The 24,650-nt window shown below is 45.3% G+C and overlaps 1 protein-coding gene across 1 annotated transcript in view; it reads left to right on the top strand.

Annotated features, from left to right (window-relative positions):
* The window catches only part of LOC115170670 (SRC kinase signaling inhibitor 1-like), a 60,193-nt gene that overhangs the window by 14,026 nt on the left and 21,517 nt on the right, over positions 1–24,650 (top strand). Inside the window, exons 3-9 of the mRNA XM_029726915.1 lie at positions 3,528–3,554; positions 11,048–11,246; positions 13,556–13,848; positions 17,870–18,744; positions 18,953–19,060; positions 21,281–21,408; positions 22,546–22,706. Of these exons, the coding sequence (XP_029582775.1) occupies positions 3,528–3,554; positions 11,048–11,246; positions 13,556–13,848; positions 17,870–18,744; positions 18,953–19,060; positions 21,281–21,408; positions 22,546–22,706 (1,791 nt within the window). The remainder of the gene's footprint in view (positions 1–3,527; positions 3,555–11,047; positions 11,247–13,555; positions 13,849–17,869; positions 18,745–18,952; positions 19,061–21,280; positions 21,409–22,545; positions 22,707–24,650) is intronic.

The following is a 24,650-nucleotide window of genomic DNA, read 5'->3' as shown; positions in this document are numbered from 1 at the left end:
GAGCGCAGCCTGCTTTGCATGCAGGTCAGGCAGTGCGGCACTACAGTCTGTGAGACTCTGTCCTTCTGTCAGAGAATCCTGCCTGCCTACGGCCCTCTCCCGCACGTGTGTGTGTGTGTGTGTGTGTGTGTGTGTGTCGGTGTGTGTGTGTGTGTGTGTGTGTGTGTGTGTGTGTACGCCGTGGCAGGGGAGAGATAGGAGGGGAGAGGGAGGAGGGAGGGTTAACAGCATACATTTAACCCCAGGTCCTCACCTCTAATTCCGCATGGAGGTGCAGGCAGATCTGTGACCTGAACACATTGGGTAGTAAATATGTAATTCAGCAGCAGTATGTATTATCTGGGGGGGTTAAAGATGTTTCAGCTTAGTACTAGGGATGCTGGTGGAGTCATACTGTATGTATTAGCTAGTATGGTAGACTGGTGTGTGGTGACTACGATAAATCTGGGTCTGAGGAGGTGGATGCAGAGTGTTGACTCGTCTGGGTATGCTGAGAGGGGTTTGGCACAAGAGCAGGATTTTTTGGGGGGTTCATTTATTTTCAATTAGTATACTGTATATAAAGGTTATGATTGGTCAGAAACTATACTTCAAGGTAAACAAAACGGCTTTATATTACTGAACGCATAGTGTTGTCGCTACCACTGACCTGTGCTATCTATCACACGGCAGCAGTATTTGCGCCTCAAAGGCCGAACTGTAGGATGGCCAATCAAGGTGCAGTTCAAACAACAACAGGAGCTGAAGTGGTGGAGAAAGAGAGGCTGTTTACGCTGACCTTAGATCTGTAAACAAGACTCACCACAGTCCACAGAACAGGCACATGCCCAATAAACATTCTCACATTACTAGTCTGTGAGGGAAAAAAAACATCAAGAGTTATTCACTTGTAGAAATGCTCCCGCTGAGCCTCTGTCTGTCTGTCAGTTCCAGGGTTGTCAGGGGAAACCCTAGAGCCCAGGCAGACTAGACTGAATGACTGACTGACACATGAGCAGGTAGAATCTTACCCAGCCCATCCCACAGGCAATAGAGCCTACCTCCTATTCCAGTCATGACCTACTTTCCACATGGACACACACGCACATTTCCATCCTGCCGACACACACAAAGGCACAAAGCTTTGGTTCACCTGACCTCCAACATAAAACCAGTAGAAAAGACTAGAAGTCACTTACAGAACAGAGAAAAATGAGAGTGGCCAAGAGAGCGGAATTTAACTGAATGTGTTTTCTGGTAGACTTTAGTGACATCACAACATTCTCCTATAGAGATGTGTTTTTACGTTAGTAACATTCAGCTCCCCAGTAAAGGAAGCTCAGGGTTTGGGCCGATTCCCATTTATTTTGCGTCAGTGTAAGCAAAACTCGGTCTTCCTGGATCTGACCATTCTAGCCTGTTCTGACACTGCTAGACATTACAATGAACTCAATCCCAACCTTTGATTTCAACTCATGCCCCATCCATCCTGTAATGTAGAGTAAAGGTGAACTGATCAGGGAGGCTCATCTGCATATATAATCAGCAGCCACCTAATCAGCAGCCACCTATATGGTTCAGAGAACCAGATAAAGTTCCAGACTGTTGCTGTAGTTGTTTAGCCTGGTTCCAAGCATGTGTGTGCTGTATAGCTGATTCCTGTCACAAACAGGTCTGGTAACAGGCTAGTTGTTGTTGCCATGGCAAGGCATTTTGCCGCTGTCCTGTGGGCGTACATTGTCCCTCTCTCCGGGTTATACAGGGAAAACAGAGAACGGTATACAGTGGACAGAACACGGAGATACAGGGTCAGTTTGAAGCTGTGAATATAGGTGTTGCCATGGCAGGGAGTCTTGGCAGTGCCACCTGGTGCCCTGTGGTCGTATATTGTCACTCTCTCCAGGTCATCACTTAGTCTGGACCGGATCATTAGAAATTCAGCTCCATTGATCAGCATGGGGTGTAGAGGTAGCTACTATTGTATCAGTGTGCCTGCCTGCCCTGTACACCAGGCTGCCACCTTAGTCCATAGCCAGGCCCTGCAGGACTGTTTAACACAGTGTCAATGAGAGAGATAGAGGGAGGAACACCTTAGGCTTAGAGAGACTGGCATCGTGTAGATCAGGGGGGGATTCCCACCAGCCATAACCTGCTCTCCAGCTAGCTAGCTGCCTCGGTTTTCATAGTTAAATGAATGTCACTCATCTATTATAAATGACTACGCTGGGTGAGAGACAGACGGGGAGAGGATAAAGTAACAATCAGTTGCAAATGAACTCTTTCTGATGTCCATAATAAAAATATGATGAGGCGATATCGAAAGGAAACACTGAGAAAGAAAAACTAGCCGACGACGATAAATCAAATAAAGAAAACCTAGGCTACCTGTCATTTTGTCTTACCCTCACGCCGGTGGATATATGGCAGCAGGGAAAACGGTCACTCCGGTAAATTAACTGGAAATTGCCTGCAGATAAGAATAAGGAACTAGAATAAGAGTTTAGATTTGGGATCAAAATTCATGAATTGTCGCCATCTTTTTAATTTACATGTGATTGTGAGGTGTTTCCAGCCCGTTGGAAGCCTGGCCTGGTTTATAACACACCTTGGTTATTATGTTTTAATGGAACTTCCTCTGGTCTAGACTAGCATGTGTCACAGTAGAGAGGGGCAAAGGGAGGGAGAGGAGGACAAAAAGAGAGGCGGGAGAGGCAATGAGGTAGTGGCTTAGGTAGAGAATATCAGATGGATAGAGAGAGAGGTAGGTGGAGCGAGGGAACAAAAGGGAAGAGAAAAGGAGGGAGAGAGGGGGCCTGTCTGCCGATGGATGATGGAGAAGTCTGGGAGACAGGCCAACATCTGAACGACTGACAGAGTGGCCCGTTTAATTCAATTTCACTTCTTTCATTTAATCCTGTCAAACGGCACAGCCTGTAACTAGTTCCTACTTGGTTTGAGTTATAACATTACATTCACAAACAGACCCCCCCCTCACCCTCTCCTGTCCACATCCACATCCACATCCACATCCACATCCACATCCACAGCACCTAATGCTAATCAATTACTAAGAACATTGTAACCTTCTTGTTGTATTAACGATTCCCTTAATGGCCTGTCAATATGCCCTGTGTTGGCTCTGATGGAGGATAATGACATGATGCTTGGGATAGTGTATGTTTGTGTGTGTGTGTGTGTCTGTATGTCTGTGCTCTGTATGTGTGTGTGTGGGGAGTGGGCTGGTAGGGTGTGTGCAGCATATTTTGGGCTGGGAATGGTCCCACTTCTAAGAGCATTTGATGCTGGTGTGTCACTGTCAAGGGCTTTTGGGTTACCTATTTCAGCCACTCTCTCTACCTCTCCTCTTCTCTCCGTCTCTTTCAACATCGCTCCCTCACCCAGCATGCAATTTCTCAGAGACTTGCTTTTATTGTTAGCTGTCAGATACTTGAGAGTAAATGTCTAACACTTCTCCCCCCCCTCTCTCTTTCTCCCTCTCTCTATCGCTCTCTCTTTTCTTTTCTCTCTTTTCTTTTCTCTCTCCCCAGCAACAGCCCAACTACTGGAGCTTTAAGGTCAGTGCTGTAAGTGACAGTGTCGCTGTGTCAGTTTGGGTTTCTCCATCCACTGTGGTGTGTTCTTGTTGTGTGTATTATTATTATTTTTTGTGTGTGTGTGTGTGTGTGTGTGTGTGTGTGTGTGTGTGTGTGTGTGTGTGTGTGTGTGTGTGTGTACCACCTCAGGCTCCTATGGCATGGTGGCACACCTGTCTCTCTGCCTGGTTTCTGCAGCAGCCCTGTGCCCGTCGCACCGCTGGCACGCAGACTCTCAGTTGGCATCTCTCGAGTCTCAGGCGGCAGCAGCAGCTTAAAGCCTTCAAGCTCCGTTTAATCTGCAGGAAACGATTCTCCCAGGATTAATGCCACCTCAGTCAGTCAGCTAGCGCCTAGCGCTAATGGCTAACATCCATGTGACCTTGCTAGCGTATTACTCAGGCTAACGGAGACGTTAAGAAGAAATTACAGTGCCTTGTCGCATTGTGGAAATGTTACTTTGACAGCTCTCAGACGTCCTTCGATATTACTGACAGGCTTTGAGGTTAGATATGCTGTATTTAGGAGAAATTAAGTTATATGGCATGTATTATTTCTGTTCTGTCTTGCCTGCGGATACATCAGTGAGGGTATATCTGTCTTGCGTGCGACACTGAGGTAAACGGAGTAGATTGAGTTTATGTGTAAGTGTCATGCTGTGGATCTATGTGAGCTGGCATGGTTTACGGTGTGTTGAGGGCTATGTTTCATAGATGTTATCCGGAGGCTGCTGAGGCACAGCATGGATCTACACAGAGAGGCTTTCAGGAAGTATTGCCATCTGTGTGGGAAGAGGCCTCGACTGAGGTTTACGCTTCCCTGAAATATCATCCGGACAGGGTGGAAATGTTACCAGATATCAATATCCAGATCCCTGACCCATCTACCCCAGAGCTATGGAATTATTACGAGGAGCGTAATAATGCCCCAAAAAAGCTTTAAAAACCCTTCTCACGTCGAGACATTTTTCTTTGCGCTCCCAACAAACTCCAATCAGAGGCAGTCAGACAAGCGCTTTTCTTGTATTGACTGCCTGCAGCAACTGGACTGTCATCAAATCGCTGTCGCAATATTCCATTTTCTCTTCATTTTTCTACTTCCATGACTTTGTGGAAATGTTCTTTTCACGACCCTTGATCAAGTGCCCGCCTAATAATGCTTGCCCACTTTTCCAGCGCTCCTCCACATAAATGACGTCACGGTGTCTAAATCTGGAGATGAATATAATTAAAAGCCTACTGAATGAGTCACATTCTCAACAGGCTGAATTAGACAGAATTAAAGTGAAGGAGGAGAACAGGTGATAAGAAGAAGAGGTAGAAGAAGAGGTAGAATCCAGCTCTATGGAGATTATTCTGCTGTATGTATCAGACTTGGGTTCAAATACTATTTCAAAACAAATATTCAGATAACCTTCTTTTTTTTAATCAAGCAGTTGAATATTGGAATGTATTTGGAAATACACTTGGAAAGTATTTAAAAATGCTCAAATACACTGACACAAATACACTCCCATGCATTTAACCCAGGTATTGGAACATATTATTTGAACTCAAGCAAAAGTACTTGTTTGGACATCACAGACAACACCCCCGTACCACACAATGGTTGTCGCCCTCGCAAGGCTAGAAGAATATGAACAAGGACCGTACCATCATGGACTGCAGGGGTCTAGCCATCTGTCTTGTAACATGTTTAATGTTGTTGTATGAAGACTTTTTTTACATTTTTGTAGTAATTTTATGTAAAAATGCATATCAAATGAGATTTTGTTTTACTACAATGTAAAAACAATTTAAACTGAGCCATGTTGGTTTAAAAAGCTGACTCTTCCAAATGAAAAATGTATCACTAAATACTCAAATACACTGAAAAAAAGTATTTCAATCACAAATACTCAAACACACATGCATTTGAACCCAGATCTGGTATGTATGTATTCTACTGGCCTGGCCCCTTTTCTAATTTTCCTTGGCAAAGAAGACTACCAGCCATCTCAGGTGTCATCCTCCCTCCCCAGAGTACGCCATTTTCTTCACTCTCCTGCCTAGCGGGCAGATCGCATCAACGAACAATCCAGCTCAATTTGGCAGAGCAATTTCTTCCATGCATTGATGACTCCCCATATTATAAAGAGACTGAGCTCGGCCAAGGAGAGAGGGAAGGGGGGGGGCTGAGAGATAGACAGTGTGAGTGAAAGCCAGAGATAGAGGGAAAGAGTAAGTGAGGAGTAAGAGGGAGAGAGATGGATTTATTATGGGGGGTCATTTTTGTTTCCAATTTTTGCGGTACAGCCGTAGGCTTGCTTGTTTTCTAGGCTCTTCTCTCCCTGTTTGGTGAAATAGCACGACGTGTGGGAAGAGAGCGAGTGTGTGAGAGCAGGGCTGTACAAACAGACATAGAATGCAGCAGGAGAAGGAGTAGAGGGGTGCTCGGCTGCTTTGAGAGCTGTCCAGAAACAGAGGTGTTGACATAGAGAGACACAGACAGCCAGAATGAGAAGCTACTTTCGAGGCGGATGAAAAACTGATGACGCTCTGAGGGGTGTGAGCGACAGAGCGGGAAAGGAAGGGGAAAGATGGCACAGAGAGCGAGATTGTAGAGAGAGAGATGGAGAGGAAAAGGAGAAGGACATATACACTGAGCATACAAAACATTAAGAACACCTACTCCTTCCATGACATAGACTGACCAGGTGAATCCAGCTGAAAGCTATGATCCCTTATTAATTTAACTTGTTAAATCCACTTCAATCAGTGTAGATGAAGGTTATTGTTGGAGTCAACATTGGCCAGCATCCCTGTGGATCCCTTTTGACACCTTGTAGAGTCCATGCCCCGACGAATTGAGGCTGTTCTGAGGGCAATTCAATATTAGTAAGGTGTTCCTAATGTTTGGTACAGTCAGTGTATGAAAAAGGAAAGGTGGCTGAAAAGTGGTTGGAAAGGCCAGAGAATTGAAGGGGGACAGAAGAAGAGAGAGGTGTGAGGAGTGTGATGTAAGTCAGTTAAAACCCGCGGACATCTAATTAGCATAATACAAAAATCCCCATAAAAATCAATCAGTTTAAGCTAGAGACATCTGTTTTTTGCATTAGATGCGTCTCAATCCACTGCATCCGCCTATGTTGCACTTCCGCATCTGCGATGAAAGGTGACAGAGCAAGAGCAGAGTTGATCAGATCATGAGACATCCCGAAAATTGGTCTTCTCACAAAATGGTTTGTTCTGCTCTACAACCCCCGCAAGCGTATTGGGGCTCATCTAAAGTCGGTACAGCCGATCTGCCAACTTCTGTCTGTAGCATCCGAACAGTAATGACCCCTCTGTAGAAAGGTGAGACTCTCACAAACACGTACATGTTGGTTATTTTCCTCTACAATGCCCACAGGCCTCACAAGACTTGTCTGAAGGTCCCCTGGTAAAAATATAAGTATATAGACTTTCTTTCTTTTCTATTGTGTTATTGACTGTACGCTTGTTTATTCCATGTGTAACTCTGTGTTGTTGTTTGTGTCGCACGGCTTTGCTTTATCTTGGCCAGGTCGCAGTTGTAAATGAGAACTTGTTCTCAACTAGCTTACCTGGTTAAATAAAGGTGAAATTTAGAAAATTACAAAAATAAAAATTATTCATCGCCAAACCCACTGGCTCCAGGTCATCAATAAGTCTTTGCTAGGTAAAGCCCCGCCTTTTCTCAGCTCACTGGTCACCACAGCAGCACCCACCCGCAGCACGCACTCCAGCAAGTGTCACGTCCTGACCATAGACAGCTCGTATTTTTCTATGGTAGAGTAGGTTAGGGCGTGACTGGGGGTTTTTGTCTAGTTTAATTTTTCTATGTTATGTTCTAGTTTATTTTTTCTATGTTGAGGTTTTCGTATGATTCCCAATTAGAGGCAGCTGGTCATCGTTGTCTCTAATTGGGGATCATATTTAAGTAGTTGTTTTTCCCACTTGTGTTTTGTGGGAGATTATTTTGAGTTAGTGCATGTTGCACCTCTTCGTCACGGTTTGTTGTTTTGTTTATAGTTATTGTATGTCTTGCATAGTTTCACATTAAAATAAATGATGTGGAACGATACCCACGCTGTGCCTTGGTCTCCTTCATATGACGGACGTGACAGCAAGTATATTTCACTGGTCACCCCCAAAGCCAATTCCTCCTTTGGCCGCCTTTCCTTCCATTTCTCTGCTGCCAATGACTGGAACAAATTGCAATAATCACTGAAGCTGGAGACTCATATCTCCCTCACTAGCTTTAAACACCAGCTGTCAGAGCAGCTCACAGATCACTGCACCTGTACATTGCCCATCTGTAAATAGCCCATCCAACTACCTCATCCCCATACTGTTATTTATTATTAAATGTTTTTGCTCCTTTGCACCCCAGTATCTCTACTTGCACATTTATCTTCTTCACATCTATCACTCCAGTGTTTAATTGCTAAATTGCAATTATTTCGCCACCGTGGCCTATTTATTGCCTTACCTCCCTTGTCTTACCTCTTTTGCACACACTGTATATAGACTTTTTCTATTGTGTTATAGACTGTACGTTTGTTTATTCCATGTGTAACTCTGTGTTGTTGTTTGTGTTGCACAGCTTTGCTTTATCTTGGCCAGGTCGCAGTTGTAAATGAGATCTTGTTCTCAACTAGCCTACCTGGTTAAATAAAGGTGAAATTTTAAATTTTAAATAAAAAAAATGTACAAGAGACAAAATAAGAGAAACGGAGAGGGAGGGAGAGAGAGAGAAAAGCGGGAGAGATTGGGTTTGTTGTTGGATTTAGTCCTAGGTATGTTGGAGCCTGCTGTTGTCCCCCTTTCCATTCAATTATATTTCCTGTAAAATCATCTTGTTTTCTTCCTCTGTGGTATTATAAAAGTGTGGGCTCCTCACAGTAACTGAGTGCTATTGAAAAAGCCTGGATTGACACCATAGGGTGATAGGGAGAGGGGGAGAGGGGGAGAGGGGAGAGAGAGAGGGGGAGAGGGGGAGGTAGAAGAAAAGGTGCAGAGAAAAGTGGAAGAGCGTGTATAGCATTACAGATCTCCTAGCAGATGGTGAGTGCTTTTACCTGCCCATGATGACGCACAGGAGGAAATGGTTCTAGGAACGCTCCCCATGTTCTATCCCACTGGGCACCCACTGGTTGAATCAACATTGTTTCCACGCCATTTCAATGGAATTACATTGAACCAAAGTGGAATAGACGTTGATTTGATGTTTGTGCCCAGTGGGATATCACTTTGACACCTTTACATAAAGTATCTATGGCAACAACACCAAGTCGATATGGTTTCTTTCCTCCAACACATGGAGAGAACATATTTTGTTCCACTGGGGGAAATCTACCTTTGTTTCTTAAGTGTTTAGTGTTTCTCCAAGCTACTATAGAATGACTCACACCTGTTTTTCCAACAACAGTCAAAGTGAAAGATTCTCATTAGGTGAGATGCTGGAGTTTGTTGACAGATCTCTCCTGTGTGCGAGAGAGAGAGACGGAGCTAGTTTCCCTCTCTCCACTTCCTCCTGAGTTCTGTTTGATATTTTGCATGGTCTCCCCGGTTCGGTGGGATTTGTTGAAAAGATCCTCTGTTATGTAGGAACAAAGTCCAGGGAGTAGCGCTAGCTCGACGTCAGCTCACTGACGTGTTGGAGACACTAGAGGCCTCCTTTGATTATTGGTGTGATTAGAGATGTGGCTCACTCTTCTATAGGATATGTATCTTTTAGCTCTGCTGTGCTGAGTCAAGCTGATGGCTGTGCTTTATCCATCTGCGCTCTGGCTTTATTTGGCCCTGGAGCTCTGCTCGGCTCACTGGAGCTGGTGTTTGCGTCTGTTGTGTGTTCTTTGTGTACAATATATGCGCTGCTGTGTGGTGCTATGGACTGGGTTGTTGTGCTCCCTGCTCAGTGTGGTCGTTGCTTAGATAAATGACCCCATTAGAAAGCACAGTGGGGGGCGATCCGTCAGAACCACCCTCTCTCTGGGTGCTCAGACACTGTCTGCCGGCCCACCAAATCAAATCAAATATGATTTGTCGCACACACATATTTATCAGATGTTATCGCGGGTGTAGCGAAACGCTTATCTTCCTAGCTCAAACAGTGCAGTCATTTACAAGTGCCACTACTCTGTTGTGGGGCTGTGTGTGTGACTACACTGTGTAAATGTTTGTGGTTGCAGTATGAACAGTGTGTGTGTGTGTGTGTGTGTGTGTGTGTGTGTGTGTGTGTGTGTGTGTGTGTGTGTGTGTGTGTGTGTGTGTGTGATTTTGTATGTGTGTCACAGGAGGTTGGTGGGACCTTAATTGGGGAGGACAGGCTCGTGGTAAAGGCTGGAGTGGAATGGTATCAAATACATTAAACACATGGAAGCTTGATGCCATTCCATTTGCTCCGTTCCAGACATTATTATGAGCCGTCCTCCCCTCAACAGCCTTCTGTGGTGTGTGTGCATGCATGTTGTGTGTATTTGTGAATGACCCCAAAGCGAGCACTGCTGGGAGTCAATGAGCACAGCACTCTGTGAGGCTGCGTCTCGCCTTCCTAAATACAAGATTAATGAGAGCCTCGGAAAAAAACATGCTGAAGTCTTATTAAACCAGAACGAGGGATGAAACGACAGAAAGAGCAGAGGAGAAGTTGTTTTCTACTAGCGAGGGGCGCAGGCACTGTACTGTAATGTAACGTGGGCTCGATGTGTCTGGCTGACTCTGCAATCCTAACAGTCATCAGCGAGCATTCTGGGAGCTCATTAACGGAGTCTGGGAGCTGGAGGAGACCCGGCGGTGGGGATAGCGGAGCCAGCTCACTGAACAGAACACAGCAGCCTAGCAGAACACAGTCTAGAAGCAGCAGCAGCAGAGCAGCTGAGGAAGAAGAGATGCTGCCTGGGCCCAGGCCAGGTCCAGGCCAGTAGAATAAACCCAGAGTGACAGCCCTGATCTGGATCTACATGGCCTTGTCTAATCCAGACAGCCCTGGCCTGCACTCATTTAAGGTTGGCCAGAGACCAGCAGGGCCCCAACCAATAGGGAGAGGATGCAGGTGTACGGGGAGAGCGTTAAAACATTAAAACAGATCTCAGTGCCCACCAGGTTATTTTGTATCTTCCTCATTCCTACCTACTGGTCCTCAGTGGATCCCTAGTTCTGAAGGTGTTCTGTTCTGGACCTCTGCCTTGTTGTATCCCTCTGCTGTCAGCATTGGTGAAACAACAGGCACCGTTACATGATTCCATCCCACCCGATCAGAAAGAGGAAAGATGGCATCAGTTGTATGAATGTTGGTCCTGACATGCTGATACATTATGCTAATCTTAATTGTGTTTGTTTGTCTTATAGTCTGTTTGTTGTTTGTTACCTCTTTCACGGTTCTCCATACTCCTCTCTATCAAATCCATTCTTTCCGCCTCTCTCTCGCTCTCCTCTCCCCAAACAAACTCTCTCTCACTTTCTCTCCTCCAGAGTCGTAGCCCACGTCACTCCCAGTCCACCCAGTCTGGGCTAGCTGACCAGGCCTCTAAGCTGTCCTTTGCCTCGGCTGAGTCTCTGGCTGAGACCATGTCTGAGGCTGACATCCCCCTGGGGTTCAGCCGAACCAACCGCTTCCGCCAGAGTCTGCCCCTGTCCCGCTCAGCCAGCCAGAACAAGCTGCGCTCCCCAGGTGAGACCCAACACCCACACTGGAGCTGGACATGACCCAGACAGTGCAAAAACTATACATGACGTGTACATGATCACGTCTTAACCTTTACCAACTACTGCTACAGTAAGACTGTGCAGAGAATATACATGACATCAGTGGAGGCTCCTCAGTGGAGGAAGGGGAGGACCATCCTCCTCAGTGAATTCCACAAAAATAAAAAAGAGTGAAACTTTAAAACAGTTATAATTGATTAAAACACACTGTTTTGCAATGAAGATCTACAGTAACCTCAACAGCACTCTGTAGGGTATCACCATGGTGTAGCCGGAGGACAGCTAGCTTCCATCCTCCTCTGGGTACATTGACTTCAATACAAAACCTAGGAGGCTCATGGTTCTCATCCTCTTCCATTGACTTACACAGTAATTATGGCAACTTCCAGAGGACGTCCTCCAACCTATCAGAGCTCTTGCAGCATGAACTGGCATGTTGTCCACCCAATCAAAGGATCAGAGAATGAATCTAGTACTGAAAGCATAAGCTACAGCTAGCCAGCACTGCAGTGTATAAAATGTGGTGAGTAACTGACTCAAAGAGAGAGAAAGAAAATAGTTGAACAGTTTTGAACAAATTCAATTCTTAAAGTATTAAGGAGAAGCACGAGAGAGAAAGAGCGATGTTGTTGAATTTTTTGCCTGGTCACAAACGGCTGATGTGTTGTGCACTGAAGCCCACAAGCGAATGAAAAGGTGAGAGGACAGCGCGTAGATGCGAGAAGGAATTAACAAGCAGTGATCAAGTGATCAAGCTGTTTACATGTGGCTGCTCTGAAAGTGAACTGTTTTTGCGTGTGATCAGGGGTGTATTCATTCCACCGATTCCGTTGAAAAACATTTCTTAAAAGGAATCAATATGGAATGAAACGGGGATAAACACACCTGAATTTGTCCAATAGAAACTCATGATGGGTATAGGTCAAATTAGAGTATCATGTAGTAGACTAAACCTAGCACTGTTACATTGAACTGGGTGAATGGAATATGAATGACAGTCATCCAATATGCTGTAATAGAAATAAGGCCATGCTCATAAAATAAATGAACATCCTCCCTCATCTTAAACGTCACCGACTGCCACTGCATGACATAAACATGACCATGTAACAGCCTTTACCAGCTACATAGCTGAGACAACATTTTCCTCATCCCAAAGCTTTTGTGGACTTTAACATTTACCTAGTTCATCTGCTATCTTATCAAACCTTATCCACATAGTAAATAATTATTCCCATTCCCAATTCCTTTCGCGTTTTGTGGTTATGCCTTATTTGAATTCACTATTCGATATGAATTATTGAGAAATGATTGAATCGTGATTACATTTGCATATTTTGTAGCCATTTCAGAAGCGTAAGTTATGCACCCTCGGCTGGGTGTTGTTACCAGGCACTAATCACACAGCTCCTGGGTTAGTCATGTAACCTACAGCCTGGTGTGTCTTCGCACCCACAGATCAGTGTGATTATTCTCTGCCTGCCTGCCCTGTGGTGCGTTAGTGCTTACATAACACTGGATCATCCACGCCTTACATTACATATCTGGGGCACAGCAACCATACACAGCCATACACCACACTGTATTTCGTTATTAGCACAGGGATAATATGTTCATAGACATTAAGTCATGATTCAAATCCTGACGTATTATTCAGAGTCATATTGTGTGAACTCAGCATTGGGACAGCTTTACAGTGTGGACTACAGTATCATAAGTGTGAACTCAGTGTTGGGACAGTTTTACAGTGTGGACTACAGTATCATAAGTGTGAACTCATCGTTGGGACAGCTTTACAGTGTGGATGGATCAGACTTCTAAACATTGGTGGGTGTAGGCGATGCTAAGCACGCAGGGAGAAACAGAGCGCTGTAAAACCAGTGACAGAGACGGATGATGAGCCCTTTGGAAGAGGAGTTTAGGCAGTGCTTTAGGACAGTGGCACTCTCTCACTCCCACTTCCTCCTGTCTATTTATCAACCAGACCTTCCCTTTATCTCTCTCTCCTTTTCCTTTGACTTTCGTCACCCCTTCCTCTATTGTTCTATTATCTCCTGCTCCACCTTCATCCTTGACTTTAAATTCTCTCTCTGTGGCCTAGTGTGGTCAACACATCTGCGGTGTCGGCATAGGTTCAAATCAGGCTTACTGCCCTTTGACCTAACCGCTCTCTACCTTTCCCCACTGTCATAATCTCTCTCTAGCTGTTCAATGAAGTCAGGATTATCTTAAAAATATATGATAAATGATCTCTCCATCACTCTCCTTCTCCAGGCGTGCTGTTCCTGCAGTTTGGGGATGAGACGCGGCGGGTGCACATCACCCACGAGCTGAGCAGCCTGGACACGCTGCACGCCCTCATCGTGCACATGTTCCCCCAGAAGCTGACGGCGGGGATGCTCAAGTCCTCCAACACGGCCATCCTGATCAAGGACGAGGCGCGCAACGTCTTCTACGAGCTGGAGGACATCCGGGACATCCAGGACCGCAGCATCATCAAGATCTACCGCAAGGAGCCCATCTACGCCTCCTACCCCGCCACACACCTGGTCAACGGGGACCTGAGGGTGAGACAGGGAGGGGAGAGAAGGGTGAGGGAGGAGAGAGGGATGCTGAGGGAGGGGGAGGGGGTGGAGCTTGGATGGCGTCTGATAGGGCGATAGGTAGATGGAGGGCTCTGGATTCTACTATAAATACTGATACTGTGACACTACTGTTGAGCTTTGACCTTTGAAGGTGCAACAGCTCTTTTGTGTTTATGTTGCAACAGTAAGTTTGACAGGTTGTGGAGGCGTATGGGTTATTTCTCCAGATATTCCCGCTGGGCAGTACTTTTATCTTCAAGAGAACCATATGCTGCCTGGACACTAAATAACAATGTTTCCCACAGAGATGAGCTTGTTTCACCCACTGTGCATGTCTCTGTTTTGGTTGAGTTCAAGGAACCTTGAAGTTGTTCTGTTTTCAGTTCCTACCATCTGTAATGGCTCAGGATGAACCAGCCATTACCTATGCAAATAATTAGTGTGTGTGTGTGTGTGTGTGGGTGGGTCTCTGTCTCTGTCTGTGCGTATGAGTGTGTTTTCATGTGTGCGTGCAGGCATACTAAAATCCCTGAATTGTGTATGGAGGAACACCAAAATATCCCAGATGAACTAGATTAAATTAAATCATTGAGAGTTCTTATTTCCAGGAGGGTAGATGATGCGGTAAAGCCAGGCCTTTGAAGAACATTCAAGTTGCTGGCTCTTGGCTGGCTCTTTGTTCTATGACAGTGTGTGAACTGCACCCCCCCCCCCCCCCCCCCCCCCCCCCCCCCCCCCCTAGATCAGTGCTGTGCTGGGGACAACCCTGCATGTTAACTAACATCTTGACAGTGAACTGCTCCCGGGTGCACATTTTTGGGTTTGGTTAGTTGGTTTTAACTGTGTTTTCAGGGATTTATGTAAGTGTGTGTCCCGACTCCTGTGTACAAGTGTGTGTGTGTGTGTACGATGCCCTCCCTCTGCAATGGCTCAGGGATGACTAGAAGAAGGAGAGTAGGAGAGAGAGATAACTACTGTAGATTAAGGAAAGACGTAAACAGGAGAGAGAGATAACTACTGTAGATTAAGGAAAGACGTAAACAGGAGAGAGAGATAACTACTGTAGATTAAGGAAAGACATAAATAGGAGAGAGATAATTACTGTAGGTTGAGGAAAGACATAAACAGGAGAGAGAGATAATTACTGTAGGTTGAGGAAAGACAAACAGGAGAGAGAGATAACTACTGTAGGTTGAGGAAAGACATAAACAGGAGAGAGAGATAATTACTGTAGGTTGAGGAAAGACATAAACAGGAGAGAGAGATAACTACTGTAGGTTGAGGAAAGACATAAACAGGAGAGAGAGATAATTACTGTAGGTTGAGGAAAGACAAACAGGAGAGAGATAATTACTGTAGGTTGAGGAAAGACAAACAGGAGAGAGAGATAACTACTGTAGGTTGAGGAAAGACATAAACAGGAGAGAGAGATAATTACTGTAGGTTGAGGAAAGACATAAACAGGAGAGAGAGATAATTACTGTAGGTTGAGGAAAGACAAACAGGAGAGAGAGATAACTACTGTAGGTTGAGGAAAGACAAAGAGGAGAGAGAGAACTACTGTAGGTTGAGGAAAGACAAACAGGAGAGAGAGATAACTACTGTAGGTTGAGGAAAGACATAAACAGGAGAGAGAGATAACTACTGTAGGTTGAGGAAAGACAAACAGGAGAGAGAGGTAATTACTGTAGGTTGAGGAAAGACAAACAGGAGAGAGAGATAACTACTGTAGATTAAGGAAAGACGTAAATAGGAGAGAGGTAATTACTGTAGGTTGAGGAAAGACATAAACAGGAGAGAGAGATAACTACTGTAGGTTGAGGAAAGACATAAACAGGAGAGAGAGATAATTACTGTAGGTTGAGGAAAGACATAAACAGGAGAGAGAAATAATTACTGTAGGTTGAGGAAAGACATAAACAGGAGAGAGAGATAATTACTGTAGATTGAGGAAAGACATAAACAGGAGAGAGAGATAACTACTGTAGGTTGAGGAAAGACATAAACAGGAGAGAGAGATAATTACTGTAGGTTGAGGAAAGACATAAACAGGAGAGAGAAATAATTACTGTAGGTTGAGGAAAGACATAAACAGGAGAGAGAGATAATTACTGTAGGTTGAGGAAAGACAAACAGGAGAGAGAGATAACTACTGTTGGTTGAGGAAAGACAAACAGGAGAGAGAGATAACTACTGTAGGTTGAGGAAAGACATAAACAGGAGAGAGAGATAATTACTGTAGGTTGAGGAAAGACAAACAGGAGAGAGAGATAACTACTGTAGGTTGAGGAAAGACATAAACAGGAGAGAGAGATAATTACTGTAGGTTGAGGAAAGACAAACAGGAGAGAGAGATAACTACTGTAGGTTGAGGAAAGACATAAACAGGAGAGAGAGATAATTACTGTAGGTTGAGGAAAGACAAACAGGAGAGAGAGATAACTACTGTAGGTTGAGGAAAGACATAAACAGGAGAGAGAGATAATTACTGTAGGTTGAGGAAAGACAAACAGGAGAGAGAGATAACTACTGTAGGTTGAGGAAAGACAAAGAGGAGAGAGAGATAATTACTGTAGGTTGAGGAAATACATAAACAGGAGAGAGAGATAATTACTGTAGGTTGAGGAAAGACAAACAGGAGAGAGATAATTACTGTAGGTTGAGGAAAGACAAACAGGAGAGAGAGATAACTACTGTAGGTTGAGGAAAGACATAAACAGGAGAGAGAGATAATTACTGTAGGTTGAGGAAAGACAAACAGGAGAGAGAGATAACTACTGTAGGTTGAGGAAAGACATAAACAGGAGAGAGAGATAATTACTGTAGGTTGAGGAAAGACATAAACAGGAGAGAGAGATAATTACTGTAGGTTGAGGAAAGACATAAACAGGAGAGAGAGATAATTACTGTAGGTTGTGGAAATACATAAACAGGAGAGAGAGATAATTACTGTAGGTTGAGGAAAGACATAAACAGGAGAGAGAGATAATTACTGTAGGTTGTGGAAATACATAAACAGGAGAGAGAGATAATTACTGTAGGTTGTGGAAATACATAAACAGGAGAGAGAGATAATTACTGTAGGTTGAGGAAATACATAAACAGGAGAGAGAGATAATTACTGTAGGTTGAGGAAAGACATAAACAGGAGAGAGAGATAATTACTGTAGGTTGTGGAAATACATAAACAGGAGAGAGAGATAATTACTGTAGGTTGAGGAAATACATAAACAGGAGAGAGAGATAATTACTGTAGGTTGAGGAAATACATAAACAGGAGAGAGAGATAATTACTGTAGGTTGAGGAAATACATAAACAGGAGAGAAAGAGGAATTGAAAAAGTGGGCGATGCAGAGTAAAAAGGCAGAATATAAAAGGATTAGACCACCCAGTCAAGCGTTGGAGGAGAGAAGAAAGAACCTGTGCTGGATGAGGAAATTCCTCACATTCATTCCAATGAACCAGGAGTGGGTTAGTCTCCTGCTTTCTCTCACTTCTCTTCAATAGAGAGGAAATGGATATGTGCAGATATGGAGAAGTGCTGAATACCAGCTCTTTGTAATCCATTGGGTTTAGTTGTGCTGGTTAAATGGAGCTCAGTGGTTCTCCTGGACGAGTGGAAGGAGAAGAAAGAAAGAAACAATAAGGCTGGACTGGTTCCCTCTTTTAAGCTCTTTCATTTTCAGCCTCAGTTATTACACTGTAAGGTGACAATCAATACATGTAGGTAATCCCATATCCTATAAGCCTTACTGTACTCTTGGATAGAGCCATTACTATAGACTTGAATCACACGTGTTGATTGTGTGCTGGTATTTGATGTGGGCTTCTATAAAGATGCTGTGATTGTATTGATGAGCCCAGGCTGCCACAGACTGTCCAATGTCAGTGTGATTTCCTATCCTCTGATTGTCAGCCTGGCACAGAGGGGGAGCACAGCCTTTTCATCCACTAGTATCCATGGTAACCTACCCTCCACCCCCACCCCTGATGTCGTTTCAGAGGGATCTGGTGTACACGTCCCGAGAGTCCTCCCCCACCCGCCGCCTCAACACCCTGCCCTCCTCCTCCGCCTCGCCCCCATCCGGCTCCCCATCCCGCTCCCGTCTGTCCTACAGCGGAGGTCGGCCTCCCTCCTTCGCCGGGCCGGGTAGTCACCCCCAGCTCCAACAACACTCCCAGCACCAGCAGCACCCCCAGCAGCACCAGCCCCAGCACTCCCACCACCCTGGAGCCAGCTCCCACCACGGGGGCCCCAACGCCGGCCTGTCCTCCTCCCCTAGCGCCATCTTGGAGCGCCGCGACGTCAAGCCCGACGAAGAGGTTTCTGGGAAGAACATGATACTGGTGAAGGAGGGGCTGTACGCCGACCCCTACAGCCTGGTACACGAGGGCCGCCTCAGCATCGCCTCCACACAGTCGCTGGCCGCCATCGGAGACCCCTTCGGCTTCCCCGTGTCCGGTGGGCTGTACCGCCGCGGCTCTGTGCGTTCCCTCAGCACCTACTCTGCTGCCGCCCTGCAGGGGGAGCTGGAGGACGCCCTGTACAAGCCTGGAGGTCCCCTCTACTCCGACTCCTACTCCTCAGCCACACTGGGCATGGGCTTCCGCATGCCCCCCTCCTCCCCGCAGAAGATCCCTGATATGCAGCTGAGGGACAGGGGGGACTCGTACTCTAGCTCCCCCAGCCGAGCCTCCCCGGTCAGGCAGACCTTCCGCAAGGACTCAGCCTCCTCTTCCGTGTTTGTGGAGAGCCCCAAGTCCAGGCCCAGTTCCAGCTCTGACCCTCTGTCCCTGCAGGTCGGGCCGGGAGGGGATGGGAGCAGGTTTGCGCCCGGATACAGCTCCCCACTCCCTGGAGAGACTTCTGAGTCCCGGTGAGTATGTGTGTGTATGTGTGTATGTGTGGTTTGAGATTTCATGCTTCCTCCATATAGTACATGTGTGTTTCGCTAGGTGTTTTCTAGTGTATACTAGTATGTTTTGACATTACTGCGTGATGTGTGGATGCACAAGCTTCCATGTTTGTGTGTGTGTGAGTGAACCTAACTGACCAGTGTGTGTTAACATGCTGGCTTTCTCCAGGGATCGATTGGAGCGACTGGATCGTATGGAGGCCATGGAGAAACAGATAGCCAGTCTGACAGGCCTGGTTCAGAGTGTACTGACCAAAGCCCCCGACAGTGACAACACGTAAGACCCCCTTAAGATCCCAAACGCACAGAGACATTCATAGACAAACAGTTGAAGTCGGAAGTTTACATACAACTTAGCCAAATACATTTAAACTCAGTTTTTCACAATTCCGGACATTTAATCCAAGTAAGAATTCCCTGTCTTAGGTCAGTTAGGATCACCACTTTATTTTAAGAATGTGACATGTCAGAATAGTAGTAGAGAGAATTATTTATTTCAGCTTTTATTACTTTCATCACAATCCCAGTGGGTCAGAAGTTTACATATACTCAATTAGTATTTGGTAGCATTGCCGTTAAATTGTTTAACTTGGGTCAAACGTTTCGGGTAACCTTCCACAAGCTTCCCACAATAAGTTGGGTGAATTTTGGCCCATTCCTCCTGACAGAGCTGCTGTAACTGAGTCAGATTTTTAGGCCTCCTTGATCGCACATGCTTTTTCAGTTCTGCCCACAAATTTTCTATGAGATTGAGGTCAAGGCTTTGTGATGGCCACTCCAATACCTTGACTTTGTTGTCCTTAAGCCATTTTGCCACAACTTTGGAAGTATGCTTGGGGTCATTGTCCATTTGGAAGACCCATTTTCGACCAAGCTTTAACTTCCTGACTGATGTCTTGAGATGTTGCTTCAATATATCCACATCATTTTCTGTCCTCATGATGCCATTTATTTTGTGAAGTGCACCAGTCCCTCCTGCAGCAATGCACCCCCACAACATGATGCTGCCACCCCCGTGCTTCCCGGTTGGGATGGTGTTCTTCGGCTTGCAAACCTCTCCCTTCTATTTCTGTTTCATCAGACCAGATGACATTTCTCCAAAAAGTACGATCTTTGTCCCCATGTGCAGTTGCAAACTGTAGTCTGGCTTTTTTATGGAGCAGTGGCTTCTTCCTTGCTGAGCAGCCTTTCAGCTTATGTCGATATTGGACTCGTTTTACTGTGGATATGGATACTTTTGTACCTGTTTCCTCCAGCATCTTCACAAGGTCCTTTGCTGTTGTTCTGGGATTGATTTGCATTTTTTGCACCAAAGTATGTTCATCTCTAGGAGACAGAACGCGTCTCCTTCCTGAGCGGTGTGACGGCTGCGTGGTCCCATGGTGTTTATACTTGCGTACTATTGTTTGTACAGATGAACGTGGTACCTTCAGGCGGTTGGAAATTGCTCCCAAGGATGAACCAGACTTGTGGAGGTCTACAATCTCTTTCTGAGGTCTTTGCTAATTTCTTTTGATTTTCCCATGATGTCATGCAAAGATTCAGTGAGTTTGAAGGTAGGCCTTGAAATACAGCCACAGGTACACCTCCAATTGACTCAAATGATGTCATGACATCATTTTCTGGAATTTTCCAAGGTGTTTAAAGGCACAGTCAACTTAGTGTTTGTAAACTTCTGACCCACTGAAATGGTGATACAGTGAATTATAAGTGAAATAATCTGTCTGTAAACAATTGTTGGAAAAATGACTTGTGTCATGCGCAAAGTAGATGTCCTAACCGATTTGCCAAAACTATAGTTTGTAAACAAGACATTTGTAGAGTGGTTGAAAAACAAGTTTTAATGACTCCAACCTAAGTGCATGTAAACTTCCGACTTCAACTGTATATACTACTACAGCAGTAGACCATGACAGGACGAGCACAGAAATACATGACTGGTCTCTGGATACTATATCGTTGTTTAATAGATCAGAATACGTTCAAATACATTATTGCAGTATAGTAGTACTGTACATGATTATATTACAGGTGTTGGCATTAGCACTGTAATTGGCTGGTAATATTGACCTTGCCCTGTGGACAGTATAAAGCACTCTGTAGTATAAGTACATAATGCGTAAGTATAGTACAGGTGTTGGCATTAGCACTGTAATTGGCTGGTAATATTGACCTTGCCCTGTGGACAGTATAAAGCACTCTGTAGTATAAGTACATAATGCGTAAGTATAGTACAGGTGTTGGCATTAGCACTGTAATTGGCTGGTAATATTGACCTTGCCCTGTGGACAGTATAAAGCACTCTGTAGTATAAGTACATAATGCGTAAGTATAGTACAGGTGTTGGCATTAGCACTGTAATTGGCTGGTAATATTGACCTTGCCCTGTGGACAGTATAAAGCACTCTGTAGTATAAGTACATAATGCGTAAGTATAGTACAGGTGTTGGCATTAGCACTGTAATTGCCTTGCCCTGTGGCCCTGGTTGATCCTCAGATGCGGCCTACTGCGTCTCTGCATGATGGCGGGCTGCCCTCCGGACCAGGGCTCGGAGTTCTCACGGCCCTTCCCTTTCTCTTCCAGCGAGAAGACCGAATCCAACAGCGACGGCTCCGCCACAGGAAGTGAGTACTACGCGTAAAGTTCTAGCTCAAACTAGATTGAGGTGAATTGAGTTTTAGTGTGATCTTGTAGTCAGACTGCATCCAGTCCTGCTAACCATTTACAATAGTTCAGGTTGAGCTTAGTTTTCGTGTCCATTTACCCACTGGGCCAGGCATAGATCAGTTATTTTAACAGATACTGGTCTTTAAACCTCAACAGACATAGAATGACATCTCCCTCAACTCGCAACCTAGATACAAACGCATCCCTCTGTCCCTGCTTCCACTAATATCTCTCTCTTACTCACATTTCCTTCCCCTTCTGTTTTATTTCTCTATTCTCTCACTCACTCCCTCTCTCTCTCCATATCTCTTTCTTCCCCCTCTTTCTTCCTAATGCCTCCATGTAGCATGAGTGAGTCTACACGGACTTGCTGTTCAATGGCCAGACCATCAAAGGGCCAGCGAAAGGACACATCTGCCTTTGATGCCTCTCCTTGACATGAAATAACACCAGAAAATAAAGCTGTTAAATTAGCCATTTTTCTCTCAGCAATAGTCGATAGAGGAAGTGTCCAGGGGTCCTCACTTGCCTCTGGCAATGTAAACCTTGAAGATTACTCCCAATTTTCCTCCACTCTCTCTTCTCTCTCTTTATCTTTGGTAACTGGCTCACTGCTTCTGTATTACAGCTGGACGGCTGAAGCGGAAAGGTAGTTTCACTCTTCTCCTCTATCTCTCCTGTCATCTCTCTGCCCCTGGGTGGGTGTCTGGTGTTGTCACAGCTCCGATATTGGTGGTGGTGTGTCTTCTCTTATGTACCCTTTGGTTGCCTATAATTCTCTCTACACCCCCCCCATCTCTGGTCTTGTGTTGTTGGGCCCTTCTGGGTCTTTTTGGATGTTCATACATCTGAGATTCAGAAGGATATTCTCCTCGCACCATCAACAGGCTCTCTCTGTTCGTTTTCAGTCTACCTCTGTCCAGGAACTGAGCTGGGATCCTTTACCTGTACTCCCAAGACTGCGTGTGGAAGTGTGTGTGTGTACGTGCATGTATCTGCTGTTGTGTGTCAGATGTTTTCATACATACAGCATTGTAATTAACCCAGTTTCCTCTGACTTCCTCATAACCTGTGTTCTGTCCTGTGATTGTCAGCTCTGACGCCGTCGGCCCCGCTGGCTCTGATGCCCCCCCCTCCCTCCGGAGACAGCCAGGTCCCCACCGTCACCCGGCTGCAGATGCAGCTTCACCTCCACGACCTGCAGCAGAACGCCACCGACCTGCGCAAACAACTCTCCCAGCTCCGCAAGATGCAGGTGAAAACGACTGAGCCTACTCTCAATGCATCTATTAGTATGACTGTTTACACAAACACGCACACATGCAGGCACACAGGCACGTGCACTCATTCACACACACACACACACACACACACACACACACACACACACACACACACACACACACACACACACACACACACACACGCAACACACATTAATGAACAAGATGTCTTGTTCTACGACACATTTAGGTCATAGTATGCTTTGCGAGACAGTGGAAGATTAAAGTTGTAGTATGTGTTGGTACTAAGAGTTTGAAGCCGTGGTCCTTAAGACCCTAGCCTAGTGGATAACCCTGTGAAGATGGACGCAGCATCAGATAATGGAAAGAAATGAAACCATTCAACGTTTTCCCTGTGACTCCCTGCGGTACCATGGTTACAGGCTGAGGAGAGAAGAGAATGGTCCTGTCTGTGTCATAACTCTCTGGGGGGGGTTACTCTAACACATCAGATCAGTGGGGAAAAGAAATGAAGAAGTGTAAAGGATATGGCGTATGTGATTTAGGGACAGCGCAGGGCCGTTTAATAGTCTGCCCTGTCTGTCTCTTCCTTTAGAGAGAGTCTATGAAACATAACTGTGGACACAGTCAGTGGTCCAGTCCACTTCATGCATCGTTAAGCTCTCCCTAGGGCCCAGCTCAATGGCTCATGACTCCTGGGTTTTGTAGTTTTATAGCCTGTGATTTCCTCAACATACAACTGGTGCTCACAGAGAGGCACAGCAGCAGCACCTGCACCAACTCTCTTCTGATGAGGAACTGGGTTTAAGAGGTGTGATTTATTGTTGGAGAAAGAATACACTGAGCGGACAAAACATTATGAACACCTGCTCTTTCCACAACATAGACTGACCAGGTGAATCCAGGTGAGCTATGATCCCTTATTGACATCACCTGTTAAATCCACTTCAATCAGTGCAGATGAAGGGGAGGAGGGAAGTTAAAGAAGGATTTTTTAAGCCTTGAGACGATTGATACATGGATTGTGTGTGTGTGCCATTCAGAGGGTGAATGGGCAAGACAAAATAAGTGCCTTTGAATGGGGTATTGTAGTACTGTAGGTGCCAGGTGCACCGGTTTGTGTCAAGAACTGCAACGCTGATGGGTTTTTCACGCTCAACAGTTTCCCATGTGTATCAACAAAGGTCCACCACCCAAAGGACATCCAGCCAACTTGACACAACTGTGGGAACTATTGGAGTCAACGGGGGCAGCATCCCTGTGGAACGCTTTTGACACCTTGTAGAGTCCATGCCCTGACAAATTGAGGCTTTTCCGAGGGAAAAATACACGGATGGAGAGGAGTAAAGTGGTAAATGGAAGCCAAATGCAGCACAGTGGGACTAGAGAGTAGTAATAATCTCAGTCATTTACCTGTGTGTGAGCCCAAGCCTGACTCCTAACCTCTGACCCGCCCCGTTTCCCATGGAGACGGCCCCAGGCCTGAATAATACATGATGCTCATGAATTATGTAGAGCGAGAGAGAGAAGGGAGAGGAAGGGTGAACGTGGTAGAGGTAGCGTAATGCAGAGAAAGAAACAGAAAGAGAGTATAAATGTTTTTATTGTGACTGCTGTGGCTGGATCAGAATAAATGGGGTTTTAATTAATTGCTTCTATTGGGGCAAATCAGATGTAATGCTGCAGAGCACATTGTTTATACTGTTGTTCAGTTTGATTCCCTGGAACATAAAAGCAATCCATTATTAACTTCCCTTGCTAAGCAGGTGCTTTCATCTCAGTAGTGGTTGTATTGCATATATTATAACAGAGTTCATTCATAGTTCTGGATGTGTATTGAATTTTGGTTGAGTGCTTTGCAGTAGGATTTCGATGTCCTACTAGTGCAATTCTCTAACTGGAAACCCTGCTGTTTTTTGCCTGTGTGTGAACCTTATTTTTCTCTGAGTGAGACA

The sequence above is a fragment of the Salmo trutta genome, chromosome 32, assembly GCF_901001165.1.
Source record: "Salmo trutta chromosome 32, fSalTru1.1, whole genome shotgun sequence".
In the NCBI taxonomy this organism is placed as follows: domain Eukaryota; kingdom Metazoa; phylum Chordata; class Actinopteri; order Salmoniformes; family Salmonidae; genus Salmo; species Salmo trutta.
Note: the sequence above shows the minus strand (reverse complement) of the source record. Positions and strands in the feature narration are given on the sequence as shown.